The sequence below is a fragment of the Microcaecilia unicolor genome, chromosome 5 (assembly GCF_901765095.1).
Source record: "Microcaecilia unicolor chromosome 5, aMicUni1.1, whole genome shotgun sequence".
In the NCBI taxonomy this organism is placed as follows: Eukaryota; Metazoa; Chordata; class Amphibia; order Gymnophiona; family Siphonopidae; genus Microcaecilia; species Microcaecilia unicolor.
Window position 1 is genome coordinate 268,287,595 of NC_044035.1, and position 16,660 is coordinate 268,304,254.

General features: G+C 44.5%; 1 protein-coding gene across 1 annotated transcript in view; it reads right to left on the minus strand.

The window, feature by feature from the left end:
• LOC115471339 (SH2 domain-containing protein 1B-like) overlaps positions 1–16,660 on the minus strand; it is a 75,293-nt gene that overhangs the window by 32,161 nt on the left and 26,472 nt on the right. The window contains exon 2 of the mRNA XM_030205040.1: positions 9,594–9,657. Within this exon, the coding sequence (XP_030060900.1) occupies positions 9,594–9,657 (64 nt within the window). The remainder of the gene's footprint in view (positions 1–9,593; positions 9,658–16,660) is intronic.

Genomic DNA, 16,660 nt, shown 5'->3' on the forward strand with positions numbered 1-16,660 from the left:
GTCCGTTAGTTCATGGATTGTTTTTAGCTTGCGCGGCAATGCGTTCCATAGCTGTGTGCTCAAGTAGGTAAAGTTTGACGCATGCATTATTTTGTATTTTAGACCTTTGCAGTTAGGGAAGTGCAAGTTAAGGAATGTGCGGGATGATCTTTAGGCATTCCTGGGTGGTAGGTGCATCTCCATGAATGATTTTATGGACTAAGGAGCATATTTTGAACATGATGCATTCTTTAAGTGGGAGCCAGTGAAGTTTCTTTCGTAAGGGTTTAGCACTTTCATATTTTGTTTTGCCGAATATGAGTCTAGCTGCAGTGTTCTGGGCTGTCTGAAGTTTCTTGATTATTTGCTCTTTACACCCAGCATAGAGTGCATTGCAGTAGTCAAGATGACTAAGCACCATAGATTATATCAGATTGTGGAAAACTGACCTTGGGAAGAAAGGTCTTACTCTTTTTAATTTCCACATAGAGTGGAACATCTTCTTGGTTGTATTTTTCGCGTGGTTCTTGAGTGTTAAGTGTCAATCGATGGTAACTCCAAGAATTTTTAGGGTATCCAAAAATGGAAGATTCAGATTTGGTGTATTAATGGCAGTGAATTTGTTCTTATTATGTTGTGAAGTAAGTATTAGGCATTGGGTTTTATCTGCATTAAGTTTCAACCGGAATGCATCCACCAACGAGTGCATGATCTGGAGACTTTGGTTGATATCATTGGAAATTTCCTTTAGTTCTTGTTTGAATGGGATGTAGATCGTTATGCCGTCTGCATATATGTATGGGTTAAGGTTTTGGTTTGATAATAGTTTGGCTAAGGGTATCATCATTAAGTTAAATAGAGTCGGTGAGAGGGGGGATCCCTGTGGGACTCCACATTCAGGTATCCATGTGGCTGAAGTAGATGAGTTGGATGTCACTTGGTATGATCGTGTGGTTAGGAATCCCTTGAATCAACTGAGAACGTTGCCTCCTATTCCGAAGTACTCAAGGATATGTAGAAGTATTTCATGATCAACTATGTCAAAAACGCTTGACATGTCAAATTGTAGGAGTAGTATATTCTCTCCAGTTGCAATCATTTGTTTAAATTTAGACATGAGAGTAACTAGTACTGTTTCAGTACTGTGGTTAGACCGAAATCCTGACTGGGAATCGTGGAGTATTGAGAATTTGTTTAGATAGTTTGTGAGTTGTTTAGTCACTAACCCTTCCGTTAATTTGGTTATTAAGGGAATGGATGCTACTGGTCTGTAGTTGGTTAGTTCACTGGCGCTTTTCTTTGCGTCTTTGGGTATTGAGGTGAGTAAGATGTTTCCTTTCTCCTTCGGGAAGAGTCCATTTCGTAGCATATAGTTCAAGTGTTTTGTAATGTCTGTTATAAATTGTTGAGGAGCAGATGTCATAAGGTTGTTTGGGCATATGTCTAGTTTGCAATGAGATTTGGCAAATCTTTTGAGCGTTTGGGAGATGATGTCCTCAGATAGTGTCTCGAAATTGATCCAAATTCTGTCTGCTGGGTAAATGCCAGGGTCTGGGTCTAGACAATCGAGGAGTTCGGCGTAGTTGATGGTACTGAGACCCAGGCAAAGGTATCGGCCTGCTTATCCGACATTGCTGCCTGGATGTCCAACCGCCACCTGAAACTGAACATGTCCAAGACCGAGCTTATCGTCTTTCCACCAAAACCCACTTCTCCTCTTCCTCCACTTTCTATCTCAGTTGATAACACCCTCATCCTCCCCGTCTCATCTGCCCGCAACCTCGGAGTCATCTTTGACTCCTCTCTTTCCTTCTCTGCGCATATCCAGCAGATAGCCAAGACCTGTCGCTTCTTCCTCTTTAACATCAGCAAAATTCGCCCTTTCCTCTCTGAACACACCACCCGAACTCTCGTCCACGCTCTCATTACCTCTCGCCTGGACTACTGCAACTTACTCCTCACCGGCCTCCCACTTAGCCATCTATCCCCCCTTCAGTCTGTTCAGAACTCTGCTGCACGTCTCATATTCCGCCAGAACCGATATACTCATATCACCCCTCTCCTCAGGTCACTTCACTGGCTTCCGATCAGATACCGCATTCAATTCAAGCTTCTCCTTCTTACCTACAAATGCACTCAGTCTGCTGCCCCTCACTACCTCTCTACCCTCATCTCCCCTTACGTTCCCGCCCGTAACCTCCGTTCACAGGATAAATCCCTCCTCTCAGTACCCTTCTCCACCACCGCCAACTCCAGGCTCCGCTCATTCTGCCTCGCCTCACCCTATGCTTGGAACAACCTTCCTGAACCCTTACGCCAAGCCCCCTCCCTGCCCATCTTCAAGTCTTTGCTTAAAGCCCACCTCTTCAATGCTGCGTTCGGCACCTAACCCTTACCGTTCAGTGAATCCAGACTGCCCCAATTTGACTGCCCCTATCGGACCGACCGTTCACTTGTCTATTAGATTGTAAGCTCTTTGAGCAGGGACTGTCTCTCTTTGTTAAATTGTACAGCGCTGCGTAACCCTAGTAGCGCTCTAGAAATGTTAAGTAGTAGTAGTAGTAGTAGTAGTACTGACAGGTATCTTAAGTCGCAATTGTACAATTTTTTCGTTGAAGTATCTCGCGAGATTGTCTGCTCCTGGTGCGTCTTTGCTGTTGGTTGTGACTGATGTCGTATTTAGTAGGTTGTTCACAAGTTGGAAAAGTTTGTGTGTGTCCTTGTAGTTTGGTCCGATTATGGTTTTGTAATATAATCTTTTAGTTTGTCTAATGGTATATTTGTATTTTCTTTGGAGTTGTTTCCAGGCGTTAAGTGTGGGTTCGTCTTTCTTTTTATTCCATGCGCGTTCTAACCTTCTGACATGGGTTTTAAGTTTTTTCAGCTCTTCATTGAACCATGGTATTGAATTCTTTCTATGTGAGGATCTAGTTTGGATTGGAGCAATGTTGTCTAATATAGATCTGCATCTGTTGTCCCATTCTGAGAGGAATTGGATAGTATCTGCTTTTGTTGTCCATTCGTTGTAGTAGATCTGTTGCCAGAATATTACCGGGTCTATTTTTCCTCTCGTGGTATAGGTTTTTCGTTCTTGTTTATTCTGTGAGTCTTTCTTTCACCATTGGAGGGAGATGTGTGCTTTATAGTGGTCGGACCACGGTGCGGGTGTCCATTTTATATAGTGTTATGCTTGTTAAATAACATCATATCTCAATCACAAAGCAGGAAAAACTTAGCTTCGGCATCGGGACATCAATTTACATAAGTGATGCCCAATCCAATTCCTGATTTAAGCTTAATGGAATCAAAGTTTTCAAAGTATATATCCACCATTGTTTGATGCCTTTCTATTACATCTAGACTACATATTTTGAGTATTGTTACTTTTTGTATACCAATTCTCATAGCTTTTATGTTTAATTTTTGATAAACACAGCTGGGTAGATGATTGGTTCTTTAGAATCATGTGACTTTTATGTTACAAGCATTGCCGCCATCGTCGCCATCTTGAATTGACACTATAGGATACGTATGTAGGACACTGGCAGACAAGTTTGTAAGTAAACAAAGATATAGCAACAGACTTTTTTGTATTGTGATACTGAAGATTGTTTTGATGCTCTTTTGTTTTATTTCAGTTGATCCAACCCTGACGAACATGCCACATGCCCATGAACGGTCCAGTAAACAGCTTTGAGCTAAGTAACATTTTCAAAACTAATTTTAAGATAATTGAAAAATGAAAAAAAAGTTACTAAATTTGTGGGTAAAAACAATAATAAATTGATTGATCAAGCAGTACTTAAATTGATCGATGATGAGGCAGGTGAGCCAAGAGTTGAGCAGCTCTTGTGAAAAAAGTTGGTGGACTTTGGTCCTGGGGAACTGAGTTCGATTCCCGGCACAGGCAGCTCCTTGTGACTCTGGGCAAGTCACTTAACCCTCCATTGCCTGCCGCATTGAGCCTGCCATGAGTGGGAAAGCACGGGGTACAAATGTAATAAAAAAATAAAAATACTAGCACTGGGTTGGATTTTTGATATAGAGATTTCAGTCTTCTGGCAGGACACCTACGCACGTCCTGCAGTAAGCCCTTTTAAGCTGTGGTAAGTGCATATTAGTGCTTACGACATCATAGTAAAAGGACCCCCCCCCCTCCCCCGTGTTCTACAACAGTTCATAGAATGGAAGCACAAACTGGGCAGGCGGCACCTTAGTACTCTTCTTTCATGCCAAACTATTGAGCTACTACTGAAAAGGTGTGAGCAAAATCTAAATAATAATAAAACTATCCACACTTGACAAGTTATCCGAGAAAAGAGTGGAATTTATTATGGCCGCAGCATTCTACAACTTATCCAATGCAAATACATTCACATTAGCGATCAATTTTATTTATATATACATCTTACAGTAATTAGCAATCAGATATATGATTTTGTTTCTATCTAGAGCATTGGGGCAAGGTGGCCTAGCCTTTTGAGTTGCATAGATTCCTCTATTTCTGCCTTAGTTACAATGTAGAATTTCTGCTCCGCCTGGGGCATGTACCGCTGACATACCTAGGCGCTAGCATCCCAGCTTTGCTCAGGGGATTGCCATAAATGCATCTTCTCCTTTGCAACCATTGACTCTCTTTCTTGAAGCCTTCAGCCTCCCAATTCTGTTCAAGTCTGAGGTATGCACCACTGATCATCTGTTACTCTGGCACTGGCTCCCCTCCGTACAAGAGGGGAATTACCCTTAGCCTCAGACATTTTCCATGCCACTGCTAGCACGTGACAACAACCAATTGACCTTTGGCCCTTTCTTTGGTCTGAGAAATACTGCTGTGTACTTTATCAGGCTAGGACCAACTGCCTGTTGCGACGAAACCCTACCTCCTTGAAATGGGACATGTGGGGTGGGTGAGCCGTTGGAGCAGCAGGCAAAAAATGGTGACTGCCTTTTACTGCTTCCACTGGCCACCTATTTTCCCCGCTTCTAGGACTTCCTGATTACCTGCCTCCCCGTCCCTCCTCTACCCTTGTTAATTCCCCCCTTTCCTAGCCCTGACCTGCCTTGCTTGGACTTACAAGCCCTTGCTTAACTCCCCCTCACCCTCCCTCCCAATGCCTCCTCCTCCTCCGATCGTGCTGGGCCACTGCCCATTTGTGCTTGTAACTGCCTAAGCCTCTGGGTCACTGTCCTTTTTCTGAGGTGTTTGTAGATTGGGGAAGAAAAAGTTTGTAGGTAATTTGCATTTTGAAATCTCTGTGCCTACTTTGTAAGCAAAATTGTACTCACACAAAAAAAAAGCAAGTGGAAGTGACCAGCAACACTTTGTGCCCACTTCAAGTTTCAAAGTGAAGGCTGTAGTTTCCCTTTGAAAACTGATGCTAAAACCACAGGTAAAAATGTATGCACAGACTTTCCATCAAAGGTGGCAGCTAAGAAATAGGTTCACAAGAGATTCAGCACACAAAAGGACAGAATCTACAATACAGTATTCTGCCAAATAAAAACTGCAATGATAGTAGCGACCCTTTTATGACGTGCTGTGACAAGTTTGCAAATAATCCATATCCTTATGCAAGGTGGGTTGCAGTGGAGACTACAAGATGGTAGGGAAGTGCTTTCATTTGAAACAGACGGGGACATTTTTAACAAAATGTCCCATTTCCATTTGATTTTAAAATGAAACAAAAGAAAAAGTAAACTAAATTTTGTTTTTCATTTTAAAAAAAGGCAGCCCATTTATGTTGCAAAATAAATAAAAAAAAATCCCCACTCCCAGGCCCTCTCCTAGTCCAGCTAGTTCCTCTTACTATAATGCTCTACCGGTACTGAAATTACAAACAACACTGGCATACCAAGGTGATGCTATTGTTAATTTTTGTTGTACAAGGAAATGACAGCAGCCTTTCTGCTGGAGCCATTAACAAAAGGGTCCTTTTACTAAGGTGTGCCGAAAAATGGCCTGCGCTGGTGTAGACATGTGTATTGGGCGCATGCAGGTCCATTTTTTAGCACGCCTGCAAAAAAGGCCCTTTTTTGGCTGAAAATGGACGTGCGGCAAAATGAAAATTGCCGCATGTCCATTTTGGGCTTCAGATCTTACCGCCACCTACTGACTTAGCGGTAAGGTCTCACGTGTTAGCCGGGCAGTCATTGTCAGCATGTACAATGCCGATTACCGCCCGGTTAGTGCCGCATGCCGGAAAATAAAAAATATTTTACGGCGCACGTAGCGGACACACTTCAAAAATGAAATTACCACCGGGCCACGCGGTAGCCGGGCGGTGGTTCAAAACTTATGCACGTGGGACGTGCGTACATGGCTTAGTAAAAGGGCCCCATAATTTATTTAGGGACCCTTTTAGAGGTCCTTTTTCTAAGCTGTATTAGGTACTAATGTGTGCCTAGTGTATCTTAAAATGGCATACCATGAGATTCACTCTTCCGTCCTGTGGTAACTGCCAAATTAGTGTGTGCAAATCTAGGCGCTAATAATTTTTTGATTTTTTTTTTTTTTTGGAGAGGGGTAGAGAGTGAGTATTCCTGCACTAATAATTGCATCCACATTACCGTGCACTAACTGGTTAGAGCAGGATTACTGTGTGCCCTTACTGCCTACAAAATGGGTGATGGTAAGAGCAAACACAGTAAATTTTTTTTTTAAAATGGATGTGTGCTAACAGCAACATTAGCGCATTGGCATTAATTCAGAAAATGGAAAATCGCCTGCTGCAGTAAAAATGGCCTTAGCACTTGGGGAAAGTGCTTGCTGCAGCTTAGTAAAAGGACCTCTTCCTAAGCTACATTAGGTGCTAAGAAGTGCCAAATGCAGCTTAAAATGGCATACTATGGGATGTGCTCAGGCATCCTGTGGTAACTGCCAAATTAGCGTGCGCTAATCTGAGTACTAAAAGTATTTGGGGGGGGGGGAGTGGGCATTCCTGTGCTAAACAGCGCATCCACATTAGCACATGCTAATTGATCAATCTAGGATCAGTGGTGTTCCTAGGGGGGGGCGGTGGGGGCGGTCCGCCCCGGGTGCACGCCGCCAGGGGGGTGCCGCGCGCGTGCCTGCCCTCCGTTGTTCAATGCTTCTTCTCTGCCCCAGAACAGGTTACTTCCTGTTCCGGGGCAGAGAAGAAGCATCGAACAACAGAGGAAAGGCGCGCGCGGCACCCCCCCCCCCCGGCGGCGTGCACCCGGCAGGGGGGAGGGGGGTTCCTTCGCGGGGATGTCCTTTCGCCGGGGGGGGTCCGCGTGGCATCGGGGGGGCGCTGCACCCAGGGGGGGCGGGGCGCATCGGCGATCCGCCCCGGGTGCCAGCCCCCCTAGGAACGCCACTGTGTAGGATTACCATGTGAGTCCTTACTGCCTCCAAAATGGTGGCAGTAAGAGCTCATGCAGTAATTTTTTTTAATGGCTGTGCGATAATGGCAACATTATTACATGCCCATTAATACAAAAAATATAAAATCAACCCCTGTATGATCCATCTAATCTGCCCTACATGGCAGCCAGTGTTGTACCTGCCACTTTGTTCAGGTTGCACCCCTCTATGTCCTGTTTGAAGGTCATTTAAGTTTTGCTTTGATTCCCTCCATGTTTATTCCATGCATGTTTGAATGCTGTCACTTTTTTGTCTCCACTATCTCCACCAGGAGAGTATTCCAGCCATCTACCACCCTCTCTGTGAAAAATATTTCCTGATGTTTCTCCTAAGTCTACCTCCCTGCAGCCTCAATTCATGTCCTTTAGTTCTACCATTCCCCTGTCTCTGAAAAAGATGTTTGCATATTAATACCAATGGATCAAATTAAACCAAAATGAAGTGGATCTCAAGTGGGGGAAACCAAAGACATATTTAGCAAATCCATTCCAGTGCTGTCCCAAATTCAAATACTTAGAATTTGCGACTGAAATAAATATTAGTACTCCACCAATATAAATCTTAGAAACGTCTTTAATGTCTTCATTTGTACTTTCAAAACAAATCTTCAAAGAGTTGAACACCATAAGGCAATCAGTAACAATCATGCAGACCACTAACATGGACCACATTTCGTCTCTGCTTCAGGGTTGGTCCTGCAGTGCCATACATAATTCAACATCATACAAAACTTTTAAAATATCATACAATATCAACATTTTAAAACGTATTCAAAGCAGGCACTACTTTATCAATGATTATGAAGGAAACGTAGGAGTTGATAGTGTATTGTTTTCATAATGAGTGAATACTTTGGGTCTCATTTTCGAAAGAGAAAAATGTCCAGAGAGTGTCATAAAGCACCATTTGGATACATTTCTTCTTATAACGTTCGCATCGGTATTTTTGAAACCTATTTTGCAGTCGTTTTTCTATGCATTTCATTTGCAATACATCCAAATCACAAGGAGGCGTGTCAGGGGCATTTCGAGTGTGGGATTAGAGGAGGCCTAACATTTGGACGTTTTACAGCAATAATGGAATAAAAAGAAAATGTCTAGGGCGAAAACTTCAACATTTTGGTCTAGACCTATTTATATCACAAATAAGGCACAAAAAGGTGTCACTGAACCCTTCCCACCTCCCAAAAATGCAACCTCTATAACAGTCTCAGATATTATAGCCAGGCAGTGGCGTAGGAGGGGGGGGGGGCGGGAGGGGCAGTCCGCCCCGGGTGCACGCGCTCGGGGGGTGCCGGCCCCGCTGGTTCCCTGCTCCCTCTGCCCCGGAACAGGTTACTTCCTGTTCCGGGGCAGAGAGAGCAGGGAACCAGCGGGGCCGACGCAGCTCCGAGTGACGTGCACTCGGGGCGGATCGGCCCTTCCACAGGTAAGAATGCGGTCCGGGGGGGGGTTGCGCTCTGGGGGGGGGGGTTCGCTCTGGAGGGGGGGGTGCACCGCAGAGGGGGGGTCACGCCGTGCTGCACCCGGGGGGGGGGGGTGCGCAGCGGCGACCCGCCCCGGGTGTCATTAGCCCTCGCTACGGCACTGTAGCCAGGTCCAGTAGAGCAGCATGCAGGTCCCTGGAGTAGTCTAGTAGTGGATGCAGTGCAGTGTAGACAGGTGGACCCAGGCCCATACCTCCCCCTACCTGTTACACTTCAGGTGGTAGCTGTGAGCCCTTCCACACTCACAATAAACCCACTGTACCCACATATAGATGCTATTGTAGTGGTGTACAGTTGGGGGTAGTAGGTTTTGGGTGGGTTTTGGAGAGCTCAGCAGACAAGATAAGAGAGCAATGGTGAGATGTGTACCTGGAAGCGTTTATATGAAGTCCACAGCATTGCCCCCAAGGGTGCCCCATCGCTCTCCTGGGACATTTGGGGGACCGGTCTGCTAAAAATGCTGGCCCCTCCTACATCCCAATGCTTAATTTTCTGCATTTTTTACTTGTACATTATTTTTTAAAGGCCTGAAAAGATAAACGCACAGAGCATAAAACCTTGTTACAAATGGTATTTTTTTTTTTTTTTTAAAAAGAGACATTTTGCGCTTTTGAAAATGGTCATGTTTTCTATTCGTATTTGGGATGTTTAGCACAAATCGTCCAAAGTCCGCTTTAGATGTCATATTGAAAATGCCCCTCTTTGTGACCTGATGGCATGGGGAATCTGCATTTGCTTTCTTACCTGAATCTTAAAATATCCATCGCTGATTTGAAAGATTCGATATGTGTAGATCATTCTTTGAAAACTGTGAAAAGATATCTTTGCATTAATTTTACTTTTTATTGGAGACTAAATGCAATGCACAATAAGAAATGAGTTTTAGAACATGTAGATTCAATCCACAATTGAAACAGAGCAAAACACCCTACACGCTGGGGTTTTTTAATAAGCTGCGGTAAAAAGTGGCCTGCGGTAGTTTGGGCGCTTGTTTTGGGCGCATGCTGGGTCATTTTTTACCGCAGCTGGGAAATATGGCTTTTTTTTTTAATGGGCCGGGAAATGGGCATGTGCTGAAATTAAAACTAGCGCATGCCTGTTTACAGCCTGAGCCCTTACCACCCAACTGCTGTTTACCACCGGGAACGCCCACCATGGTTGAAAATAGAAAATTATTTTCTACTCCAGGATTCGGCACACGCCAAACTCAGAATTACCGCCAGGCACAAGCACTAGCCTGGGGGTAGTGCTGATTTGGCATGCGCTACCTGTGCGTTAGCCCTCCTGTGCCTTAGTAAAAGGGCCCCTCAATGTCCAACCAAAAATGCAATCAAGGGTGAAAAAGACAAAATCAACACTATGGAAGAAGCCAGGTGCGTGAAGTGGCATATCATGGGCGTAGTTTGACTGTTTCATTTGGGGGGGGGGGGCAAAGGGTGTGACTTGGCACATTTGCATATTCATTTGAATATATACATCTCATACATATCCATTATGTGGAGTGGAGTGGAGGAGTGGCCTAGTGGTTAGAGCACTGGTCTTGCAATCGAGAGGTGGCCAGTTCAAATCCTACTGCTGCTCCTTGTGATCTTGGGCAAGTCACTTAACCCTCCATTGTCTCAGGTACAAACTTAGATTGTGAGCCCTCCTGGGACAGAGAAATATCCAGAGTACCTGAATGTAACTCACCTCACCTTGAGCTACTAATGAAAAAGGTGTAAGCAAAATCTAAATAAAATTATGGCTAGTTAAAAAAACAGCAGACACACACATGCACCAGACTAAAATGCTGAATATGAAGCCAGCATATCAAGAACAAAAGGGCCAGACACTTTATGAAATAACACAAAACCCTACAATAAGAAAACTTAACACACAACAGCCCTAACCCACCTATGAAAAGACTATAAATATTATTACACTGGACCCTAGAGCACCAATATACCTGCTACTGGAAAATGGAACAAGCTGGACTGTTACACATTCCTACACAAACACTACATGCTAGGAGAATCGGTCACGTCAGTCACATACGCAGAACATGGACAGACCCTCATGTGATACAAAATAGGGAACCACAAAAACTGAAATATAGATCCCTTCAAGAAAGCCAGACTCTGTAAGCAGTGCAAATACTGGTAAAAGAGAAACAGAAATGTATATTCTCGTATACTCTGCAAAAAATAGAAAAAAATGTACATTTCACAAAGCAGGCACATCAAGTCCTTAAAAAACATTAAATAAAAATAACATTTTATTTTCTACCTTTGTTGGCTGAGCATTCTGTTTTTCTAGTTGGGCTGGTCCCACTTTCCATGCATCAGTCTTCTCCTAAATTCTTTTCCAGGTTGGCTTTTCCATTTCTTCGCTCTTCTCTTGTCTTCTTCCTGCCCTTTTCTGCATCTGTCTGGCACTGATCTTTCATTTTACCTTTTTTCCCCTACTTTTCTCTCACTCTTTAGTCCTTAGTATCCATCTACCTACTGGCTTTGACCATCTCCCTCTCATTCCCTCTCCAGCACTCCCATTCCTCCCTCTGTCTCTCCCTTACCCAGTCTCCTAAATTCCTCCCCCATCTTTCACCCACTTCATTAGTCCCCCATTCCTATCCTCTTTACTTACCCTCTTTGCCCTCATCTACCCTCCACTGCATCTCATCACCCTATTGATCCCAGCTCCATCCAAGTCTCTCCTTCCTTCCCTTGCCTCCAAGGCCACTCTTCTGTGTTACCCTTTACCCCATGCCCAATATCTTCTCTTTCACCATCTTTTTAACCCCTTTCTACCCTGACTCAACCCCCTTCAGAGACTTATGCCTTTCTCCTATACCCCTCACCAGTACCCCAATCCCTTTTCAATGCCTCTTATCCTCTCTCCAGTTTTCCATGTCATTCACATTATGTCTCAACCTTTCCCCACACCATCCCCTTTTTTCACTCTTCTTCTCATATCCCTCATTTCACATCCTGCTTCTTCCCCTCTCCCACCCCCCAGTCCCATCCATCTCCTGCTCCTTCCCTCTGCCCCACCTCTCCCAGTCTAACTTGAGAACAGGAGATAGGGTGAGCCTATAGGCTTGGAAGTAAATTGACTGGGGCACCCGGTCTCCCGTTCATCCAACCTCCTTTGGTTCTATCTGTCTGTCTCTCATTCCACTCCACACCTTCCTGGTCACTTTCTCTAGGCCACTGGAAGAACTGACTCCTGACCCTGCCTCTCCTTTGCTCACTCTCTTGCCCCCTCCCCACCCATCCCCATGGTTGCCTGCAAAACAAAAATGAAACCGTGTGATTGCGACTGCAGTGATGGCAACCTAAAGGAACCCTGAACTTCCTGGCCCTGCCTCTCACTCATTCTCACTCTCCCCTGTCCTGTCCCCCGCAAAATGTGATCAATGAAACCATGTGCGCCTGCGCGGGACCAAGGGAGGTCCTGTGTGTGCAGCTGTCAGCTTCCTTCCTTCCTCCTCCTGAAACAGGATGTTACATCATGAGGGAGGAGAGAATACGGCAGCTGGCAGCGGCATGTGCAGGACCTCCCTGGGCCCCGCGCATGGTTTCATTTTTGACATTTTGCAGGGGACGGGGGCAGGGGGGAGAGAGAGTGAGTGAGAGGCAGGGCCAGGAAGTTTGGAGTTCCTTTAGGCTGCTGCCACTGCAGTCGCATTCACAGTCAGTCACCGCCAGATGGGCAGCTTGTTTGGGGGGAGCAATGTCCCCCCTCCCCCCCCCAAACTACGCCCATGCAGCATAGGCACCGTTGTGTTCAGATAAGTGTTTTTTTTTAAATAATAAGTTGCAGTTTTTTATTTTTAAGAAGACTAACAGCACTTGAACACTGCAAGTAAAAATTTAATAAATTAAAGGAAAAAGAGGTTTTCCTGTATATACCACAGTATTGATTTTGTCTTTTTCACCCTTGCTCATGTGTTTAGATAGAAAACATAGACTCAGAGAAAGCTTTGTGTTATAGGCACAAAGGGGGGTAATTCTCAAAAGGTCATCTAAGGTTAGGCAGCTAAAGTGGCCATTATTCATACGGTTATCATTATAGAATGCTGGTGTAGGTCTGCAGTTACATGCCTAACATTTGACTACCAGATTAACTATTTGACCAGGAAAACATTCTGATTGAGGAATCTTCAAAAAACATGCTTAGATTTTTTTACATTAGTACAATTCAGATTATTAACACAAACTTTAGTTTTATCACAATTAGATTATTGTAACGTTGTTTATTTGGGTTGCTCAAAGCAAATAACGAAAAATTTACAAACAATCCAAAATACTGCAGTTTGTTTAATCTTTTCATTTAAGAAGTATGATTGTTGTTTTTATCGTTTATCATTTATTAAATTTACTCCATAACAATAAATACAATTAAATAAAACCAGAAAGGAATGCCAATTTATGACAGGAAAGAACTAACTACTAATCACTCACACAAGAGAAATGAAAGCATACATACAAACTAAGGGCCCTGTTTACTAAGTAGCGTTATAGGGTCATTAACATTTTTAACGCGCGTTAACCATGTACATGCCTACAATATCCCTATAGGCGCCTACATGGTTAGCGCACGCGCTAAGTGTAGGCGTGCTAAAAACACTAACGCACCTTAGTAAACAGGGCCCTAAAATACTTAAATTAATTTCAAATAAATAACCATTCATACACTTCCCATCCACCATTCCTGGTCTCTCGCTGCAGGATTAACCTGTACTTTGTACAGAAAAAGCCTGTTGAAAAATCAAAAGAGCACGGAAAGAGGTGTAAGATGTTTCTAGATGGAGCTACTGAGGTAGGAAATTCCAAAGTGCTGGGGACAAGAAGTAAAATGCACTCAATCTAGTAGATTCCCATCTCGCTTTAGAGAGGTGGGGGAAGAACCAATCTATTATCATTTAAAGAGCATAGAGTAGAAGAAGGAGTGTAAGGAATCATCATGGAAGCAACATAAACTGGAGAGCCACTGTGAAGAACCTTATGGGTTAGTGTAAGAATTTTGAACTTAATCTTAAATTCAATGGGTAACCAGTGAAGCTGGCGGAGAAGAGGCGAAACATGATCAAAACGGGAAGCTCATCAGAGTATGCACGCTGTGGTATTTTTGTAAAGTTTGCAATCTCTTCGGATTCTGTTTAGAAATCCCAGCATTTCATTTTATATATCTCTGCATCGACTCCTCATTGAAGCCAGAATTCAATTTAAATTTCTTTGTATCCTTTATAAAAGTTCTCTTTGCCTCAGCTCCATTATATGTATAAGCATTTTTTATTTACTTGTCCTACTAGACCTGCAGAGAAAGCACATTCCGTACATTCAGTTTTCCTTCTATTAAAGTCAAAAGGAGAACAAGAAGTTTTGAATCTCTACCTTTCAAGCAACAAGAGTGGGAAAGGAGATGGGTGAAGTTCTGTGGGCGTCTCAATTATTTAGATTTTAGAAGGAGAATTAAAACTATATTGTTTTGCAAATATATGTTAACTGATTAGATCATAGTTACAACAGTGGATTTATGGTAGATTACTATCTTCTTTTTTGGTAAATTTATTGGCCCCGATATTGAGACAGCAGGAGTTAGACCGGCTAACTCCCGCTGTTGCCAGTGAAACCAGAAGTTCAATGCCGGGGCCGTATCCAGCCACTAGCATTGAATTTCCAGGGGGGGGGGGGGGGGGGGGTTTGTGCTGCAAACATAGCCAGTTAAGCCGATATTCATTGGCTTACCAGCTAGGTTTTAGTCGACAAAGATAGACCTGCTATTTACGCAGGTCTATCTGGCCACTAAACTTAACCGGTCAGCTGTTGAAAATCAGTGGTAACTGGCTATGTCACGTGACATAGCCGCTGACAGGGATATTCAGCGGGAGATAGCTAGTTATCTCCCGCTGAATATCAGCAGATAGACAGCATGAGGGTATTAAACCAGCCAGGTGCCGTTCCTAGCTGGGTAAATACTTTTGAATGTCGAGCAGATTGTGTATATCCCAGTCAATTGATCTGGCTCTCTTGTTGTGATCTGCTTAGAAATGAGAATATACAAGCAAAATATAAATTCCAATGTAATATAATATAGCTCAAATGCTGGTGTAAATACTCATGCCTAACTGACAGTATTCTGTAACCTCTGTGCATAAGTGCTAGAGGCATGCAGCTGACTCACCCATTCGCCACCCACATCCACAGCCCCACCCCCTAGCAGTTTTATACTATAATTATGCTCTAATAGGTCAATGCTCAGAAGAAAATGTGGGTGCTAGAGGCAGTGGCATACCGAGAGCGGGGCGGTCTGCTCCGGGTGCATGCTGTTGGCTCTGCTGGTTCCCTGCTCCCTCTGCTGTTACTTCCTGTTCCAGGGCAGAGGGAGCAGGGAACCAGCAGAGCAGACAGCAGCGCGGCTGCTCCCTGCACCCCAGCAGGTAGGAAGAATGCACCCGGGGGGAGGCTTGGAGGTGATGCACCGGGGGACGATGACAGTGATACGCCGGGAGGGTGTTGTGCTGCACCTGGGGGGGTGTCATGCTGCACCCAGGGGGGGGGGGGGTGCGCAGCAGCGATGTGCCCTGGGTGGCAGCTGACCAAGGAATGCCACTGGCTAGAGGCCATTAGCCCTGCACTAGCACCAGCATTTAGTCAGATGCCCTCACCATGGGAAACATGCCCATAGTCAGATGCCCTCACCATGGGAAACAACGAGTTCCGGAAGGAACAGCGGAAATGGCATGCAAATGTAGGCAGGAATATGTTTATGAGGTCATCTTGTATTCCCATCCGATGATCAGAAAAGTGTGCGCCTCACAAGGGCGCTCTTACTGCTGTAAACCCTATGCCAGCTCAGAGCTGGCGTTAGGGTGTCTGGGGTACTGAACCGGCAATGAATCTCAATAGGTTCATGGATTCTGGGGTGAAAACAGACCAGTCCTGCTGCGGCAAAACAAACAGGCTTGATAGAGTTTTTTCACAGACAACCCTCCACCCACTGTGGACTTCTCCCACCAGTCAAGCCAACTGGTGAGCAACCAGCCCCCATATTCTGCAGCAGTCCAGTCTGAAAGTCAGCAATGACTGCCTTCCTTTTCAATAAGGATTTTGTTTTAATTCTCGGTGGGGGGGGGGGGGCAGCATTAGAATACCTCCATCTCCTCTTTACTGATCATACTAGGGTCAACCACCGGGAGCTAGGCTCATGTGGGAGCCACTGCCAAAAGTCTGGAGCTGGGGAACTGGAACCTCTTCCTCCTCCTTTCCTCCCCCCCCCCCCTGACATCCCTTCCCCTTCTGAAATCAGAGTTGGATGTCAATATTTTGGTCTCTCCCTAGTCCCACCCAAAATGTGCCCAAGCCATGCTCTCTTGCCATATGGATGTACTGCAGTTCTAGATGTCCATATCCTGACTTTATAAAATCGGGATTTGGTTGTCCATGGTGTTTGTGTCATCAATAAAAATTGATGAAAGCAATAAGATACAGCAAGCCTCCATTTAACCTCAACAGATGAAATCCAGTATGTGAAGGGGGTAAGTTTATAACCCTTTTTTTGCACATAAAAGTGCATTTATGCACAGAAATAAGTGTTTATAAAATTGCCCAGAGCTTTCAGACAAAAGAGCGCACTGCCTGTACATAGAGGAAATGGGACTTGATATACCACCTTTCTGAGGTTTTTTGCAACTACATTCAAAGTGGTTTACATATATTCAGGTACTTATTTTGTACCAGGGCAATGGAGGGTTAAGTGACTTGCCCAGAGTCACAAGGAGCTGCAGTGGGAATTGAACTCAGTTCCCCACTGCACTAACCACTAGGCTA